The following is a 20,460-nucleotide window of genomic DNA, read 5'->3' as shown; positions in this document are numbered from 1 at the left end:
TGCTTAGCCTTGCCCCACCCGCGTTATCTCCCAGGGGATGATTGTACACAACCCTGAGGCATCGTACAATTTAATGAGAAACAGATACGCCAAATAAGGCTCAATACTTAATTAATTGCCCCTCAAGCAGAGTCTGTTTTGCCAAAAACTGATGATTTGACAGTTTGCTCTTCTAAATGAAACACCCACGAAGGTTTGTATATAAAGGCTTTGAGATTCCGCTGTCTCGCCAGCACCCACCATCCTTCTCCTCGGCGGTACTTTGAGGTGCAACAGCTTATCCCGATCATCATGTCTTTCCAGAGAAGCAGTAGCTCCACCAGGGTTTCAGTGGGTGGCGGTGGAGGCAGCTTTGGGGGATTGCAAAGCGGCGGTGGAGGGGGAGGCTTGCATAGCCACGGTGGAGGGGGAGGCTTCAGTGAAGGCTATGGTGGAGGCTTTGGCGGTGGAGCAGGTGGTGGTGGGTTTGGTGACAGAGGGTTTGGTGTAATGGGTGGAGGCACAGGCCATGGCTTTGGTGGCATGGATGTTGGCTATGGTGGAGGAGGCGGATTTGGAGGTGGAGGCCACTTTGGTGGTGGTGCTGGCGGAGGATTTGGTGGTGGTGGTGGTGGTGGTGGTGCTGGTGGGGGCTTTGGTGGCGGTATTGGCGGGGGCTTTGGTGGTGGAATGGGTGGTGACGGCCTTCTCGGGGCTGGAGAGAAGCAGACTATGCAGAACCTCAATGACCGTCTGGCCGCCTACCTGGACAAAGTGAATGCCTTGGAAGATGGCAACCATGAACTGGAGCAAAAAATTAAGGAATGGTATGAAAAGCACCGGCCTGGAGGCATTGCGGGAGCAGGAGCAAATGACTACAGCAAATATTACCCAATCATGGAAGATCTAAAAAAAAAGGTAGGACAACTTCTATTCCCTGTTCGCTATTAAAACATCATCATTTCTAAAAGACAGCTGGAATGTGTATCCAGGCAATGACAAACTTGTATAGGTCTGGGGAGGTGGGCTAGCATAGGGGTAACATGTTTGCCTTGGAAGCAAGACAGCACAGCACAACCCCGGTTCGAATCCCGCTCGGGTATTACGCACATTACAAAAGAACAATTATAATTATGTTGGGAACTTGTAATTTCCGCTCCAATACGGTGTTAGAAGTTGCACATGTGCTCAGTGCAGTATGTGCATGGAAAGTTTAACTCCGAATTGAGCGCAATGCACACTGCACATGTCGGGGATAAAGCAGTGCTTTGCACAAGAAAGCGGCAGGAAAGGTTGCAAGCGTAGAGAGCCGGACAGTAAATCGACTTTGGGGTTTCCTCCCACTTGGAAACAAAGTCCACGTTTTTCTCAATGTGGTTTCTTAACTGTCTGCACACTTTTCTATTCCCATAGACGAGCCTTCCTTCCGGCTCTGTTATACATTTTTGATGACCAATGGACAGGCTTTCCAATTTCTGCCCTGCCAATGCGAAAGAAGCATAGACAGTGACGACAGACCTGCAGTTAGCTAAGACAAGCACTGAGCTGTGTTGAGTGATCCTTTCGAGGGTTTTATTGTGAGATTTGAGTTGCAAAGCATAGCTGCATTGAACGTATAAAAAGAAACTGCTGTGATAAACCCCTTGTCGCTGCAGTGACACTGCTGCTTTTCAAGTGCGTTTTGGAGAGCCATTACGAGCCTGATTTGCCCATTTTGGCCATAGATCCAGGGTCAGTCTGGCCCATAAAATTGGCTCTGGCATTATTGAAAAAGTGGGCCCCAGTCACAAATGTAATGTAATGTGTCATTTGTATAGCACCTATTCCCATTGGTATGATCTCAAAGCACTGTAGGTGAATGCCCTCTTGGGACCAAAGTCCAACGTATGGGACATTTGGTAAGAGTCTAGAATGCTTGTGCATTTTGGGCAATACAAAGGTGTGTAGGGGTGCCTAAATCGACTACGAATGCCAAATCATCCCTTTTATGACACACAGTTTAAGTCGTACCCAATTGGGAGTGTTTTGCTAAATTGTGCTGCAAATTGTGTCTTTTTTATGATAAAGAATCTTTCCTCAGTAACAGTGGTAAACACTACTCGCCGCACAGTGGAAAGACTCTCAAACTGGCCAAATTTGACCAAAAATCCTCAAAACGCTTGTGTGGTGGGTCTGCACTTTGGTATGATAGGTTATTTATAACGCAATACCCAGAGGTTTCTAAGCGCACAACTGGATATCGAACCTGTGCTGCTTTGTGTCACTTTGCTTCCAAGGCAAGCAGGTTGCCGCTGAGCTATCCTCCCGGATATTGTCCTATTGCCACTGGGCTAGTCTGAGCCTGGGTACATCTAAATTCCAAATGAAGTATGTGGGTAATCTAACACACCACGAATTTGAAAAAATAAGGTATGTGTCAGCTAACTGCACAGGGAGGTGGAATGGATGGCAGCGGCGGGGCTCAGTCCCACTAGAACATTGGTTCTAGTCTGGGATTTCTGTTTAACAATTTGATACAGTCTGTAGTGTAAGTTTCTTTCGATTGAATCAGTTGGACTAAAGAACCAAATTGTAGTTTTGCTGTAAAAGAAAGCATGGGGTCGCTGTGGCACTGGGGTTTTGAACTGTCATTAACTGCGTGTGCCTGTTAGCATGACCTAACACGGGTCACCAGGCACCTGGTCAATCAGGAATTACTCCAAAATGTTCTGAAAAGACACTGAAATAAAAAGGAATGCCGGCTCTTTTTACTGGCTGATAATTTGCTGTTGTTTTTTTGGTTACTGAATGAATGCATTTTGCACATAGAATGCTCTGTCAATTTCTCCTTAGCAACCCAACTCTCTCTCTCTCTTTCTCTCTCTCTCTCTCTCTGCCTCTTATTCTCTTGCAGATCATTGCTCAGGCCATTGAAAATGCAAAAGCTCTCCTGCAAATCGACAACGCCAGGCTGGCTTCGGATGACTTTAAGATGAAGTGAGTAGGGCTACCCAGGAGCCATGCCACCACTGCGGCCCTCTAACCCCAAAGCCCTCTTGTCCCTGGGATAGATCCCTCATCAGTTGTAGGTTGGTGGCTGGAAGTTGGATGGTTTCGGATTCATTCTAGGGTCTTGCAATTTAGGAGATGTGGTCGGTGTCCAAATTGCAGATTGTCGGAACTGGAGAGATGTCTTCTAATCCCAGCAGAAGCATTTTACCAATACCTTGGGTGTTTCTTGACAAATGACTTTACCTACTTGTTTCCTTAATTTTAAATCTGTGTAATATAACGTGAATATGCACAGGCAACCCACATAAAATAGGCTGACTGCTACTGTAGAGAGTGCAGTCTAGTGGCGTCGCAATTGATAGCTTCCGTCCCCTCCTCATCACACCCTGCTTTGCATGTCTCAAGTAGACGGCCCCCTCATGCTGTTCGGTGCATAGCACCCCATGTCTGAGATGTCTCTAGGGCGGTCTTGTGGCCCATGCACAGACATCTGCAGCTTCCTAGGGGGAGATTTGCCGTAGATGAAACACCTAAAATAATGACATAAAAATGTGTGTTTAGCTCCTAAAAAGGGTAGGGGTATATACTGGGCCTCGGATCAGGGGTTTGTAACAAAGCGTGCCTGCGCCATTCTGGGGCGTATTCATATAGGTACTGAATCTGAGCATCGTTCTGCATTGCTTATTCTATATTTTCTATATATTGTTCTCTCTAAAGCGCTTTGGTTAAAAGTGCTATATAAACATCAATAAGTACAAATACAAATATAGGGGGCAGTTGCAGTGCAACCGGTCTCTATATAGGGGGCAGTGCAACCGGTCTCTATATAGGGGGAAGCTGCAGTGCAACCGGTCTCTTGCAGTCACTTAGTAGCTAGCCTGGTTCATGCTACACGTATAAACAGCACATTACTAAAAGCTGTATTTCCTGCTCTATGTGATGAAGGCAGGGTTCGAAATTGAGGGGTGCTAGGAGCTAAGAGAGCCTGGTTAGCTTGACATCAACCACTACCAGGAGCTACGTTTGGCTCCCCAGGCCAACTGATGCAGAGCAAACATACCTATGCGGCATTAAGTCTCTGCGTTTGGGACAATCAATAGATAAGCATTAGGACACATCTACATGAATTTAACCCCTTCAGTGCCAAGGATGAGTATGCTCGTCCTTTTTGCATAGACTTGCATAAAAGCCTGGCTTAAAGCATAAGGGTTTATAAAGAATGGACATGTTAAGTTTCCATCTTATGTGAAAGTCAGATTTGCTGAACGCTGTGTAGTAGCTCCTTGCTCCCTAGTGGTAGCTCTTAGTCACTGGTTAATGAAAAATACCAAGGAGCTGCTTTAGCGCCTGCTTATCCAATCTTCCAATCTTAATTTTGATCCCTGTGAAGGTAATATTTGAAGGCCCTATGACGAGACGATGGTCCTTCTTTAAGTCTACATGGCAAAGCAAGGAAAATGTATGTATAGAACAAAAACCGTACATTACCAAACTTTAAACATTCAAATAAATTAAACAACTTGGGCATGTATGATATGATATGATATTTTATTTGTATCGCGCTCATACACACGTGTTTCAGAGCGTGATATATATGTATGTTGATCTCTGTGGCACCGCATAGAGGTATGCCCATCACCACAGTCCATTCATTCCTCCACACCAACTCAGAATTACTTTACAAAGTGCATGGACAAGCCCAACCATCTCACAAAGGGGACCGCATTTTTCTCTGGTCCTCTGTGGAGATGGTGCGATTTCCCACTCATTTCTCTGCACTCACCTTTACACACTCTGACCAGTGATAATATATCGCACTATAGGTAATAGTTTCTTCTGTGTCTTGTGTTTTGACCTCTTCTACATGAACTTCACCAAATTGGCACCTTATACCAAAGTGGGGGTGCTTCCTGGGTGTTTTCAAAGTGTAAAATCAGAAAATGTAGACATTGGATCAGTGAATTCTCAGGTAGCAGTAACAGTAACACGTATTTATGAAGGGCGCGTTATCAAAGGGTGAGCAGTATAAAGGCGTGGTACAAATAAAATATATATGCATAATACATCCCAAAAACGACAGTGGCACAAAAATAAACAACACGCTCAACACATGAAGACACCAGCTCACAACCAGGCTCGACAAAAGAGTCTCTCAATTTTGAGAATGTCACAATATCTCTATATTTCGGGGTCGGTCACGAGTCAGTTTCAAATGCTTTTATATTGTCCATTGGAAAACATTGTCAGTGGTCTCTTCATTTTTAATAGAATGATTTTAGTTTTTTAAAAAAAAATGAAAATCACAAATCAAAACCTAAAAATTCTTCCATGAAAAAAACACCACGTCTATCACCTAAAACCAAAGGCCCTTCGACGTTTCCATCACCATTCCACACTTTAAAAACACGATGGAACTGGCTTACAAGGGGAGGAGGTTGCTACCAATAAAAGCTTTAACACTGGTAAGACAAGTCTAAAAACATTGAAATATCGACATTAACTGCAAACTGTCCAAACTCATTATTTCTCAATTGTAAACAAACCCCATCCAACTACAAATGAAACCTTAACTCACACTACAGCACTACTTTACTTCTTATAGGCAGTAAGCGTTACTGTTACTCCCTGCAAGACGCATGTTATTTTAGGTATGGAGAGACACATGGATAAATAGATGAATGGATGGATATAAATACATCTATATATTTATCCAGGGTGCAAAATATGCACTCGCCACTAGATATGGCTAGTGATATTTGATTCTTGGTGAGTAAGAAATGGTGTGCTCCGTTTATATATAGAATGAAGGGGGCAAGTGAATTTTTATCGCTGGCTAGCAGCTTGCCACTTAAATTATGTACAAATATATATATATATATATATGTACATATATATATATATATATATATAACGTGCTTTGCGCGGCTGTTCCTCGAGGCAGCAGTATGTATTAACGGTTTATGGTAATTTCATCTAAAACCATTTCATCTAATGCCATTCCTTCGAAATGTTTCCATCTAAAAGATTTCCATCTAATGCATTTTTTTTTTCTTGGGGGGGGGGTCCCAGCGAACCCCTGTTTTTTACCCTTTAAAATACGCCTGAACAAAAATTAACCCTTTACACCCCAAAAGGTTGCATTAGATGGACACTTTTTAGATGGAAACATTTTGATGGAATGGTTTTAGATCAATTGACTAGATACCGTATTAACTATGCTCAAAATCCCTTCTGCGGCTGGGAGAAAACGCTCCAGTATTTAAATCCCTTAATCTCACGGGCAAGTTCAATAAGTAATTGCATTAAACAAAAAGGCAATGCATCGGCCTTGCAGCGCTTTAATTATAACATTTTATCAAGAGAGCGCATATACCTAGTTATGTGAACATACAGAAATAATTGTGTCAACATGCAGATGCACCCAGCAATGTATAGGGGTTCGATACACATAGAAGGAGTCCACAGGGATCTGCAAACTGCAGCTCTCCAGCTGTTTTATACTACAAATCCCATGATTCTCTACCATTGACCCGGCTGGTCTGGGCGGATGGATGTTGCAATCCAAAACATCTGGAAAGCCAAAGGTTGCAGTCCCGCAACCCTGCAACATGCCGCTCATCAGATGTTTTGGACGGCTCCTCCCATTAACAGACGCCATTGGCTATGCTCAGTCTGACATATAATATTGCCCCATTAACCACTCAAAGGGAGTCTGTGCATGCCCCACATCGTCCCATATTCTTTTTCTTTTTGATGGTCGGACAGCTATTGTGCTGTTATGGCCAAGGTCATTGTCCCGTCTTGCGTTTCCTCACAGCAAACTATGACTTACTTATATGTCATAAATTGGCCTTCTGGGGGATCTTTTAGAACGCATTTTAAATGTATTTGAGTCGGGGAGGAGGCATTCGTTCGAATATATGGAGCTCTTAAGTTTTCATTTCCAATAATTTATTTATTTAGATTTATATAGCGCACAAACAGCTCATGGGCATCGAGGCCATCCGGTCCTTCTGGGACTTGTAGTGCTCCTAAATTTAAACTGTGAAAGAGAAAGAAAACGGCAACTCCCTGAATTCAAAGGCAAACAGTGTGGGAATTTACAGATGTTAATGTCACTGCAGTAGGCCCAACTACATTAGCTTCAGGCCCCACTTGTTAGACTATCCTGGCTACGCCTCTGGTTCATGTTGATCGGAATTGACGCCTCTCATTCTTTTGTCATATCCAGATATGAGAACGAGCGCTTCATGTGCCAAAACGTGGAGGCCGACATCAACGGCTTGCGCAGAGTCCACGACGACCTGACCCTGTGCAAGGCCGACCTGGAGGCCCAGGTGGAGAGCATGCAGGAGGAGCTGGCCGCCCTCAAGAAGAACCACGAGGAGGTAAGAATTAAGGCCACGCTTTTAATCCAAGACAACAACAAAAGGCAAAACAAATCATCCAGTTTAACCAATGATTCCCTTTAACAAATACTCCCATTATTGGGTGGCGGGGATGGGTGTGAGTTTGCATAAAACTTGCAGCATCGAATTTCTTTCATGCAACAAGTATTTTTGTTAAGTTTGTTTTGCCTGTGGACATGTAAACGTTGTGATTTTCAAAGGAAGTCTCACCCAAGTGGTGTCTATGGGAGGCGGCTTTTTAAAAATAAGCAGTGTCAATACCAACCGCTTGGATTTTTGTGTAGGCATGGGAAAGGCACCTGCCAGACACATCATCCATGGTAGTATTAACTGCCCATTGATGGTAGTAGGAGCAAAAATAGTGTGAGTACCTGGGCATCTAATAGCAGTGCCTGGCAAATGCCTAATATTATGCACAAGCCAAAATTGTCGGCTTTGCCAATGCTTGTGTTTAACATGACTTCAACGAAGGACATGCATAGTGCTTATAAATCAAGTGCCTGAAAGCAGACCTGGTTGAGATATTTTGATTACAAGAGTAGCACGTTTATAACTCCAAATATCCCATTGATGCTCCGAAGACTGCTTTGGAAAAAAAAAACACCTGCAAAGTTTGATGGTAAGACTTGTTTAAAGCAAGCTCAAAGACGCCCCAGGGGGATGTGCTTTGGGTCAAAGGGGTAAGAAATGGGTGGGAATGGCCACAGGGATTAGCATGGCCAGGTGCAGTCAATGGGTGGGCAAATTACTAAACAACACTTAGGAGAGTTGTGTCTCTCCTCATACGCCAGTTTCTCCCTCGCTGTTCTCTAACGCAATAGTTTGGGTTTATAGCTGCTGCAAGCGCCACCTAATAGACCAAACTATAAAAACTTGCTTGGTCCCAGTGGCTCACTGAGCCCTCTCACGACCCTGAACCACTCAAATCACATTGGGTGAACCAGCAGGCTTGAGCACTACAGCCCAGTCCACAAAAACATTTGATTGCGCCACTGCAAACCAGAACTGGAGCCATTTTCAAATGTCAGCACATACTAAAATCCCCTGAGAGCTACTCCTGCAACCTAAGGGCGATTTTGGCAGTATGCCATTAAATATAGCTGCATTCTTGGTTTTGGCTTATAATCTCTTTATTGACACCTAGCAGAGAGGAAAATATCGGTATGCAGATTTAGAGATGGAAAATGTGTATGACTACACACGGGCCCTAGTGTTGTGCCGATGCCCCCCCCCTGAACCTCTTTTGTTTGTTTCTTTCAGTATGATTTCCTGAAATGTTCATATTCTGTTTCCCTGCAATTGGTTGACTTTGCTGTCAATTTAAAGGAACTAGCCACATATGTCCCAGGTCTGACAGAGCAGTGCTTGTTTTGTTTTAGTGTCTTGTTGGTAATGTGTGCCTGTTTTGTGTAGCTTGCTCTAATGGTTGTGGTTGTTGGTGTGGACTTTATTGCAGTCCTTTAGTCACAGAATGAGGTTTATTGGGTCATTTAACGGGGCTACTCACCTATCAGAGCCAGAACCCGGTGGATTTGCCAATGTTTGTTTGCAGATCACGTGCACAGTGTAAGTGAACACGGGGGTGGAGGCCGCTGCTCCCTGCAGGCCTCCATTACTGTTTCAAGGCAGACGCTGCCTTTAAGCCTGATTGATGAACATTCATAGAGGCTGTCAGGGGTGTTGCTAGGCCTGGAAAAGATCTGGGGCTACGCTAATGTCAGGGCTGTCAGGACTCCGGGCTAGTTAGCCTTTTGGTTGTAGCCCCTGAGCTTCTATTCGGGGCTACAACCAAAAGACCCTGGGCTATAGCCTCCTCAGCCCCTCATAGAAACGCCTCTGGAGGGAGTGCACCCGATCTCGGACACTCCCTACTTCAGCACTTGAATAGTCCAGGGGTCTGGAACCTGCAGCTCTCCAGATATTTATGCTGTATACACCCATGATTATGGATTCAAACCATCTGGGGATCCAAACGTTGCAGTTGAATTAGTGCGTCCAGTGGAACGGGCGCACCTACATTCATTGCGGGTTGCGCATGTGCGGCACTGTGCAGCACCAAGGTTAGCTCGCAGATTTGAGCCTATGCCCCGTGGAGGTAGGCCTCACATTTCAGAATATGCGTCAGTCTTCTTTCTAGCGAGGAACAGATGTGAACAGATGTGTATGGAATTTGCTTTTCGGAGCTAAGTCTGTCCGAATGGAGTTGGTTGGCGCTATGTGCATTTAGGGAGACCATGGGGAATCTCTGTATTTGTGCTTACCTCGATGAGTGCCCTCATGGCACATTATCACTTCAGCATTAATGGTACCTAAAGTGGCTGCGTGACATCATAATATGTGACGAATCTCAATACATGCCAATGAGGCTTCGATTGAAACCGCTGGCGTACGGTTGCACATACTCCCTGGCAGGGAAGGGGTTAAGTCTGATGGCTAATAATTTGCATGGTGAAACCACTATAAACAGCCAAGATGAATGATTGTGTTTGTAGTGTAATATATGTCCATCAGTTGCAATGCTGCCTCTGTCCTAACTGAATTTAATGCACCCACTATGCCACTTCTCCCTGTAGGAGATGAAGGGACTCCAAGGGGGCCAAGGAGAGCTCAGCGTGCAGATGAACGCTGCCCCTGGCATAGACCTGATGAAGGCGCTGAATGACATGCGCGGCCAATACGAGCAGTTGGCCGAAAAGAACCGCAAGGAGGCCGAAGAACAATTCCTTGAGGCGGTAGGTATTAAAGGGAACCCCAAGACCTGCACCCTGGGTTTATCACGGATAATTGAGAGGGATTAACCCACCGAGAAATCTGGAAGTTTCGAGACTCGCCCATCTCGGGTTTTGACCTGACACATCACTCTCTCTGCATAGCTCAGCTTGTCTCCTCAGATCAGTGCATGTCTCAATGGGATGGTGGGTTTGATGTGCCTTGAGGTTATGAAAACCTCTCATGTCAATGTTCTCCCTTAGAGCAAACACATCAAGCAAGAGATCTCCACCGGGGTCGAACAGGTGCAGTCAAGCAAGAGTGAGATCTCGGATCTGAAGCGGTCCATGCAGGCTTTGGAGATCGAGCTGCAGGCGGCGCTTGCAATGGTGAGTACTTCCACACGACAGATATACCTTTAAAGGACATAGCATGGAGGAGGAACCTTCCCCAAGGTCTTAACTTTTTGAATATGCTGAAGCCCATTGAGGTCACAGTAATTCCAATAGTAATGGCTCCATATGTAGGTAAAGTCGCAATGGCTGAATAGCCCAGAGTTCATCACACACATGTCGGAAGGAAGAACGACTGCTTCGTCCACATCCCAAATTTGTCTGTTCTCTCGGCCTGCCACAGTGGGTCTTCTCGGGCCCGCAGTAGTCTTTCTAGAGTAATGCTTTTGATATAGTGGTCCGCCCTGTCCATTAGAATTCTAGGCACCAACCTGCCCACCCAAGACATGGGGAAGCAGGTGGTACGTCCTTATTCTTCTGGAGATCCGTCTTGTTGGACCATCTGGACAACATATGAGGTGGACTGGAAGAGCAATTGCAATTTGGAAAACTAGACAAGAAACCTCTATGTAAACAAAAGCGAGGGGTAGACCTAAAACCAGGGCAGTAGACTGCAAGCACGGCAATCCTGCCACCCATGATGGGCTCCCCAAGCAAAGGCCAGGCGCGGATACACAAGCCTCAGTTCGGGAGACGGAGAAGAGCAGTTCTCTGAAGCCTTGGTTCCACCATTCCACACACAGGCTGTCACCCATGCCGGAACCATTGCACTAATTCCTCCCAGTTTTCATTCATTCTGTCATTGGCCGGCCTCGAAGGAGTTGACTGGGGCAGTTGTGGGACGTCAGAAAATAAACTGTGGTGGTTGGGGGGTAGAATTTCTCTCCCATTCTTTGTTCTAAGAGAACCCTAACCAGTCACCCTACTGTAAATACTTATACTTATATAGGAAAGCAAAACCTTATGTTCCATACCGTCGCCACATCATCTCCTCATCTCCACCCCTCCGCATGATTATATAGCGTCCCCATCTCCCGCAACTCTCTTGTCTGCACCTGCAGCATTCTTATTTTTTTTAAAATTTTATTTACATTTATAAAGCGCTCACACAGCCCGCAGGCATCGAGGCGCTGTTAGAAGAATTGTTTTTTTTTTCTTAGTTGCGTAATTGTGTTTTTTTTTGTGTGTCTTAGGGGATCGAACCTGTGTTGCTTCGTGTCGTCTTGCTTCCAAGACGCACACGCTGCCGCTGAACTATCCTCCCGGCACATTCCCTTGAGCTATCAACCCCCACCCCTCCAAAAAAAAAACATGATCCCCTTTTCCCCTATCATCTACACATTCTTTAAAATGATATATTGTCAGTCAGTTTTGGCGATGAATATTCTGCACTGAAAAATGTGTGTGGTGAATATTCTGCAAGGAAATCACAGTGCACCTGTTACTCACACCTCTCTCTCTCTCTCTCTCTCTAAGTCTCTCTTGGCATTGCTTATTCTTGTATGTGTCACTGTGTCACTTGCTGTTTCTAAACTCACCCTTCTATGCTTGATTTCATGATGGACTGACATTTGATTTTGCTTGACTATGTTGTGACCAGCGCTTTGATGCCTCCGTGTATAGTGCGCTTAATACATGTAAACATACATAAATAATAAATTAAAATGGAAGGGGATATTTCTTCTCATCCATAGGTTAGCCTTTTTAGTTACACATTCGCATCTACAAGGATATGCTATTAGCAAGGAAAGTAGTCCGTTTTGTTGCAAAAAGCCCATGTCTTGTTCGACGGCTGGTCATTTCATGTGCCCTACATGTCTCCTTCACTTGCAGAAAAAGGGCCTGGAAGACACGTTGGCAGAAACCGAAGGCAACTACTGCGTGCAGCTGTCTCAGCTGCAGGAGAAGATCAGCCAGATAGAGGAGCAGCTTGAGGAGATCCGTCATGACATGGAGAACCAGACGTTGGAGTACGAGCAGCTCCTGGACATCAAGTCGCGACTAGAGATGGAGATCGAGACCTACCGGCGCCTGCTGGACGGCGAGGGCGGGTGAGCAAGGGCCGTATCAGGCTATCCGCTGTGAATTTGCAGAGTTCAAGGCAATGATAGACTAGGGTGACCAGATTTAAAAATAAATAAATAAATAACTTTCACAGATCATAGACATGGAAGTATGTATGACTACAGTAAAAACACAAACAGGACTCAGATAAAACTGCAGTCCTACTTCTATGTCGCTGGCCTGTTGCAGGGGGCGTAGGTTGCTCCAGGCACACTCCTCTCATGGAGGAGATCGACCAAGGAGGGGAAAGGGGAGGAATGGGGGTGTGAAAAGCCTACACGCACAGGAAGAGTCGCACCAGGCCCCGATTTTAGGTTTTCTGTATCGGATCCTGGCGAAAACCAGGACCACAGCCAGCCACCCATCTAATCCCGGGACGGAGTTAATTAAATCAAATAAGTCTCTGGACTCCGGGACAGAGGCCAATTTCCAGGGACTGTCCCGGGAAAACCCAGATGTCTGGTCACCCTATGTAGACTTTTGAGTGCAGGGACTAGTGGGGTGAACTAGGATCTCAAATAAGTTGCTTAAACAAGGGAAATTGAGTATTCAGGGATGATAGTTTAAAACCCTTAAGTCTTAAGTGCTAAGGGAGTGTATGCTCTTCCTGAATTCCCATAAGGAATCATTGTAGGCTCCGCCCACTCCTGCACTTAAGTGGTTAAAGTGCCTCACTTCAAAGGGTATTCCTCACCAGGCACCACCACAAATTAGCACTAGTTGTAAGGAAATGGGCATTCTTACTCATGTTTATGTGTTGATTTTCTTTCAGCGGCTCGTCCTCTGGCAGTGGGGCCGGAGGGTATGATGCAGGCTCCGGCTCTCAGTCATCGAAAGGTGAGTGCTGTCCCTCAGAGCATGAGTCATACTCATGCCAGGGCATCACCGTGGCCCTTTGTGTTTCCCTCCCAGGCAATTGTTCTATGCATCTTTAAGAGAACCCACCACCAAGGCATTCTTACAGAACAGTCTTCCAGCAAGGTCACTGCCGGGATTGGCTTCATCGATTTCGGTGAATCGATTTAAATGGGATTCACCATCACTCATTGAATCACACATTCTCTGGGGAGTCTGTTCATTGCTCGTTTGCAAGGAGAGGGGGCTGAGACTGGGCATGCTTATACAGACAAACCTAAAGATGAGTCCTGAAGAAGGGCAAGGCGCAACACATTGCTATCAGGCTAGCCACAGATGGCTGTTGCTACTCTGAAGGACTGCTCTACATTCGGTGACCCACCCATGCATTGGGACTGGCGACTAGTTAGGGTTGAGGCTAATAATCAGAAGAAAAAAAAAACTCTACATCATTAGAACTTTGACTTCAGTTACATGACATAAACATTAGAACGTTCACACAGGGAGACGCAAAGACATTTGGGGGCGATTCACAGAAGTGTTTTATAACGGCACAATCCCATAGGAAAATGGTCTGGGAATCAGGCCCTTGATCTTCACATGGGGTCCTTGCGCCAAAGTTAGATTGTCCTGCCGAGGGATCTGGCCCAATACTAGAACATTTACATGAGTGATGGTATGTTATCATTCATGTACATAACCTGTACCAAAGTTAGACTCTTTGGCTTAGATACATGCAGCAGTGTTAGAATTTGCTCTTGCTCGATATGTCCAAATTTTCAATGCTAACTTGAGGGACAGGCAACGATCTTAGAATGTTCATATTATGCACTCACATATGAACGTTTGAATTGTAGCCACGCCCCGTGTAGCCCCAAATTGATGGCATGACAAACATACTCGAACATTATGCCGTTCACTTGCGTAAGATACATGCATGGAAGAGGCAAATGCATCATTTTTTAGATGTTCACATGAGACACATGCATAAGCATAGTGTTCACATGTGGGTCGTACACCAATGTCACAATGTTCACATTAGCAACCTGCACTGATGTGAAACTATTAGAACGTTCATATGAGGAACATGCACCAACAATACACAATGTCCACATGAGAGATATGCACCGAGGATGGAATGTTCACACGTGAGGCGTGCACCAACCCTTCAATACTCACATCCGTGCATGGAATATGGTCAGAGCCTTTGGATCGGTGGCATGCACGAGTGTGAACACGTTCGTCTGTGGTACATGCACCGAGGCTTGCATGCTCATACTAGAATAGGGCCGCAATGTGAAAGCCTCGCCACCCAATGGGCCCACGAGGGACACGGATCAGGTGAACGCCACGCTCACGCGGAGGGCATACTTGATCATTAGGCGGCTCAAGGGCAAGGCATGCACCAATGTGTGAATGCTAACATGAGTGATATGCACCAATGATCCAAGGTTGGAATGGAGATAAACACTGATGTTAAAAACATTCACCTAGAGGGTATGCCAGCGTTATACGATGCAGAGAGGGACTGAAGCTACAGTGTTTGCATGAGAGAAATGCACCAATGTTAGAACAATCACACGATGCACCCATGTAAGGATGTGAGGCCCCTTCTTAACAATAGGTGCATGCAGGACATGCACATACTTGATAATGCTAGTATCATGTGCGTGCCACCACATCATACCATTCCTACAGACGTGCATGCATGAGGGATTTGCAGCAGTCTTGGAACCTTCACATGACGGGAAGGAGCAACGTAGAATGTCCAAAAGAGGGGCACATGGCAAGCTTGTTGGGGCGTGCACAATCATGAAGTGGTTCACATGGGGGACCTGCAGCATGTCAGATGTTTCATGTGGGAGACATGCACCAACATTAGAAAGTTACAATGAGGGAGACGTCCCATTGTTAGAATGTCCACATGAAGTACATTGGAATGCTCACATGGGGGGCATGTACCACACCACCCCTATAATTGTTAGAAAGAATGCTTTTATATATTGTGGGTGTTTTGTATAGCGCCCCCTGCCATCTTCCGGCCTCTTCAAAGTGCTTCTCTATCTTTTGGAGGGCGTACTGGTGAACACCTGGCCTCTTGTTGTTTTGCCACCATGATTGTCTGATCAGCTGATGGGTTACTTCAGATGAAGATCAAAGGAGGCACCAGCATACATCTCTGGAGTTCAGGATGGTGAAGCTGGGCTGGGCCACAGGGTGTGCCAGAAGGAAAATCAGTAAATTTCAGAGTCCCAAACCATAGAAATATAGGTTTTATATTTGCCCACACAGAGGTGGCCTAGCAGGAGATGGGTTTATCCTGTTCCTCCCAACACAGAATTACAATGCTATTGCCCACATTACCAATATTTAAATCCAGTTTAATAAAAGCCTGTCCTATTCACTTACCGAAAATATAATTTCCCTAACTACTCACTGTCTGATTGCTTGCTCTCCATTTCTCCACATCCCATGCCTCTTCATGATGCCTGAGCCACACTCTCCGGTCCCCATTGATCCATTGCATGCTGTCTCTGTGGAAATCCTTCCTGCCTGCCCTTCATTGATCCATCGCATGCTGTCTCTGTGGAAATCCTTCCTGGCTGCCCCTCATTGATCCATCACATGCTGTCTCTGTGGAAATCCTTCCTGCCTGCCCCCCATTGATCCATCACATGCTGTCTCTGTGGAAATCCTTCCTGCCTGCCCCCCATTGATCCATCGCAAGCTGTCTCTGTGGAAATCCTTCCTGCCTGCCCCCCATTGATCCATCGTATGCTGTCTCTATGGAAATCCTTCCTGCCGGCCCCCCATTGATCCATCGCAGGCTGTCTCTGTGGAAATCCTTCCTGCTTGCCCCACCCATTGATCCATAATCCTTCCTGCCTGCCCCCCATTGATCCATTGCATGCTGTCTCTGTGGAAATCCTTCCTGCCTGCCCCCCCATTGATCCATCATGTGTTGTCTCTGTGGAAATCCTTCCTGCCTGCCCCCCCATTGATCCATCACATGCTGTCTCAGTGGAAATTCCTCCTGTCTTCCCCCCATTGATCCATCACATGCTGTCTCTGTGGAAATCCTTCCTGCCTGCCCCCCATTGACCCATTGCGTGCTGTCTCTGTGGAAATTCTTCCTGCCTGCCCCCCATTGATCCATCACATGCTGTCTCTGTGGAAATCCTTCCTGCCTGCCCCCCATTGATCCATCGCAAGCTGTCTCTGTGGAAATCCTTCCTGCCTGCCCCCCCCCATTGATCCATCGTATGCTGTCTCAGTGGAAATTCCTCCTGCCTTCCCCCCATTGATCCATCACATGCTGTCTCTGTGGAAATCCTTCCTGCCTGCCCCCCATTGATCCATCACATGCTGTCTCTGTGGAAATCCTTCCTGCCTGCCCCCCATTGATCCATCACATGCTAACTCTGTGGAAATCCTTCCTGCCTGCCCCCCCATTGATCCATCACATGCTGTCTCTATGGAAATCCTTCCTGCCAGCCCCCATTGATCCATCGGAGGCTGTCTCTGTGGAAATCCTTCCTGCTTGCCCCCCCATTGATCCATAATCCTTCCTGCCTGCCCCCCATTGATTCATCGCATGCTGTCTCTGTGGAAATCCTTCCTGCCTGCCCCCCCATTGATCCATCGTGTGCTGTCTCTGTGGAAATCCTTCCTGCCTGCCTCCCCCTCCATTGATCCATCGCATGCTGTCTCAGTGGAAGTTCCTCCTGTCTTTCCCCCATTGATCCATCACTTGCTGTCTCTGTGGAAATCCTTCCTGCCTTCCCCCATTGATCCATCACATGCTGTCTCCATGGAAATCCTTCCTGCCTGCCCCCCATTGATCCATTGCAGGCTATCTCTGTGGAAATCCTTCCTGCTTGCCCCCCCATTGATCCATAATCCTTCCTGCCTGCCCCCCATTGATCCATCGCATGCTGTCTCTGTGGTAATCCTTCCTGCCTGCCCCCCATTGATCCATCGTGTACTGTGTCTGTGGAAATCCTTCCTGCCTGCCCCCCACTGATCCATCGCATGCTGTCTCTGTGGAGATCCTTCCTGCCTGCCCCCCATTGATCCATCACGTGCTGTCTCTGTGGAAATCCTTCCTGCCTGCCCCCTATTGATCCATCGCATGTTGTCTCTGTGGAAATCCTTCCTGCCCGCCATGGCTCATCTCTACCTCTTCTGCTGCTTTATTTTCAGATCCGGTGAGAACTCGAGTAGTGAAGACTGTTGTCCAGGAGATCGTCGATGGCAAAGTGATGTCAACAAAGGAGCAACAAGTGGAGGAGAAAGTATAGGCAATACTCCCTACCACCCTTCCAAGGAACCTTTGCCAATACACCCAGAACTTGGAAGTCCTTCATTATCTCCCCCTCTCTTTCCTTGCCTCTGCTGCCTTTCCGGGTGCATTGGTATCTGTGCAAAGAATCGCAGAGCCCCCTGGACAAACATCGTGCTTCTAAAAACAGCATTAGTGTGTCAAGTTTGCAGACACAGGAGTGTCCACACAAGATGGCTGACTAGGCTAAGAGACACGAAGAGTATTTCACAGTCTCTCCGTTTTATAATAATGAGATTGGCAATTGAAAAGCGGGTGTCCTTCCAAGGACTAACTGCATTCTCAATAACCAAGGTTTTCATGTTGATAACATATGATGGAAAATCAATGTCTGCAACATTTGGCTCTCCAGTTATTTTCCACTGAAAGTTCCATCAGCCCTAGACAGCATAGTCAATGGTGGGGGATCTTGGGAGTTGTAGTTCAAAACTTCTAGAAAGCCACACGTTGCATGCAGCTGCAATAAGACATGGTCCCTGCTTGATATCTTTTCTGTACACAGTCAACTTCACCAAAGCTAAAAAGAGACTCAGCTTTCAATAACCATCATAAATTTGTGATAGTACAAGTGGCATTGTGAACATACCCAGGGAACATTTCCATCACATTGCACACACCATTTGGCAGTGAAGACCAAGGATGCAATCATTTGGACAATGAAAAGTGTGAATCGCAAGTTTGCAACATCCAAGGACACCCCAAGCACACGTCATATCCACCCTTCTTCGCAAACTGACCACATGGAGCACAGCCAGCACAAAATGGGATCCTGCCGATTCAACAACAATGCTGCTTCTTTCTAGCCGGCTTTAGCTCAGTCACTGCCGCTCTTTGCCAGAAAGCTTCTGTGCATCCCAGGTGAAAGCTGGCCATTTCTGTTTCTGTATCTCACTGAAATAAACGGTTTCATGCACAAGACTAAGGTTTGTTTTCTGATACCAAAGCTGGAATTAAATGTATTCTTTATCCCCTTTGCTTCATGGAACGCTATGATTTAATTTGAGTTAATTCTAGGCGGTATTAGCGGCGTTGCCGCCAGTTTCAGATCACCCGTCCGCCTAGTACGTGTCCACCCTACAGTGGGCCTGGGATTCTCAATACTGGAGGGGCGGGGTGGGTTTGAGGTTTAATGATCATGCCTCCTGCCTGGCAAATGTCATGCCCTCCAGAGTGCCAGTAGTGACCTGGCAGATCCTGTGCCCTCAGTTTCTCGCTGAAGCCTATGTGCAGATAGCCGTGGCATTCTGGCTTGATTACACCTGTGAAACTTCTGATTCAGTTATAATAAAGTAATGCATGGCGCAGAAGCAACTCAAAGCAACATTAAGGGGCCGATTCATAGAATTCAGCGCACAAGTGGCGCACGCGGCTGGCGCACAGTGTGCGCGTGCGAATCCCTGCGCCAGCCGCGTGCGCTAAAATCCATTTCCGCGCACAGCGTATTCATGGATTCCAGCCACCAAAACCAGCCGTGGCGCACAGTGGCGCAGCGACCCTGCAGCAGCGCCAGTTACGCCTCCAAGAACGCCTCTCGCGCAGGGAAAAGCCATCAAAATCCCCAACCCAGCGCAAAGGGCAGCAGCAAACGCAGAGCTGGGAGCGTGTATTCCAGGGGTGTGCGGGTGTTTCCATACGCGACTGGGCTGGGTACGTGTATTTCAGGGGTGCACGAGAAAGTCTACACGCGATTGGCCTGGGTACGTGGATTGTAGGGGTGCGCGAGAAAGTCTACACGCGATTGGCCTGGGTACGTGGATTTCAGGGGTGCGCGAGAAAGTCTACACGCGATTGGCCTGGGTACGTGGATTTCAGGGGTGCGCGAGAAAGTCTACACGCGATTGGCCTGTGTACGTGGATTCCAGGGGTGCGCGAGAAAGTCTACACGCGATTGGCCTGGGTACGTGGATTTCAGGGGTGCGCGAGAAAGTCTACACGCGATTGGCCTGGGTACGTGGATTTCAGGGGTGCGTGAGAAAGTCTACACGCGATTGGCCTGGGTACGTGGATTACAGGGGTGCGCGAGAAAGTCTACACGCGATTGGCCTGGGTACGTGGATTTCAGGGGTGCGCGAGAAAGTCTACACGCGATTGGCCTGGGTACGTGGATTTCAGGGGTGCGCGAGAAAGTCTACACGCGATTGGCCTGGGTACGTGGATTTCAGGGGCTCGCGGGTGGTTCCACACGCGAAAGGGCCTGTGCGAGTGGGGTAGTGTATTACGTGGGTGTGCGGGAAGTTCAAGACGTGAATTGGCAGTGTGGGTCCTCCCAGGTCTCCCCTCTACCCCCTCCACGACCTCTGCAGGCATCCCACACCACAGGGGACTACCCTGCACCCCATGGCATGTCCCGCAGGCAGCCCATCCACCATGGCCATGCCCCCCAGCCAAGCCACATGTCCCCTTGCACCCCCACCCCCCAGCCACCAGGGGCAGCCTCCACCAGGCCCCCACCCATGTCTCCCACCCCCCCACCCCCCAGTCACCAGGGGCAGCCTCCACCAGGCCCCCACCCATGTCTCCCACCACCCCCACCCCCCAGTCACCAGGGGCAGCCTCCACCAGGCCCCCACCCATGTCTCCCACCCCTCCCACCCCCCAGTCACCAGGGGCACCCTCCACCAGGCCCCCACCCATGTCTCCCACCACCCCCACCCCCCAGCCACCAGGGGCAGCCTCAACCAGGCCCCCACCCATGTCTCCCACCCCCCCCCACCCCCCAGTCACCAGGGGCAGCCTCCACCAGGCCCCCACCCATGTCACCCAGCACCCCCACCCCCCAGCAGTGCAGGGGCAGCCTCCACCAGGCCCCCACCCATGT

General features: G+C 47.5%; 1 protein-coding gene across 1 annotated transcript; it reads left to right on the top strand.

The window, feature by feature from the left end:
- Positions 1-225: 225 nt before the first annotated feature.
- On the top strand, positions 226-18,558 carry LOC138521600 (keratin-3, type I cytoskeletal 51 kDa-like). The gene is made up of 8 exons (XM_069634547.1): positions 226-897; positions 2,873-2,955; positions 7,202-7,358; positions 9,953-10,111; positions 10,352-10,477; positions 12,215-12,432; positions 13,218-13,282; positions 17,504-18,558. Exons 1-8 carry the CDS (start codon positions 292-294, stop codon positions 17,599-17,601), a joined length of 1,512 nt encoding a protein of 503 aa, XP_069490648.1. The 5' UTR covers positions 226-291; the 3' UTR covers positions 17,602-18,558.
- Positions 18,559-20,460: the final 1,902 nt, after the last annotated feature.

The sequence above is a fragment of the Ambystoma mexicanum genome, chromosome 13, assembly GCF_040938575.1.
Source record: "Ambystoma mexicanum isolate Mex_15411 chromosome 13, UKY_AmexF1_1, whole genome shotgun sequence".
Taxonomy (NCBI): Eukaryota; Metazoa; Chordata; class Amphibia; order Caudata; family Ambystomatidae; genus Ambystoma; species Ambystoma mexicanum.
This window is presented reverse-complemented; position numbering and strand designations above follow the sequence as displayed.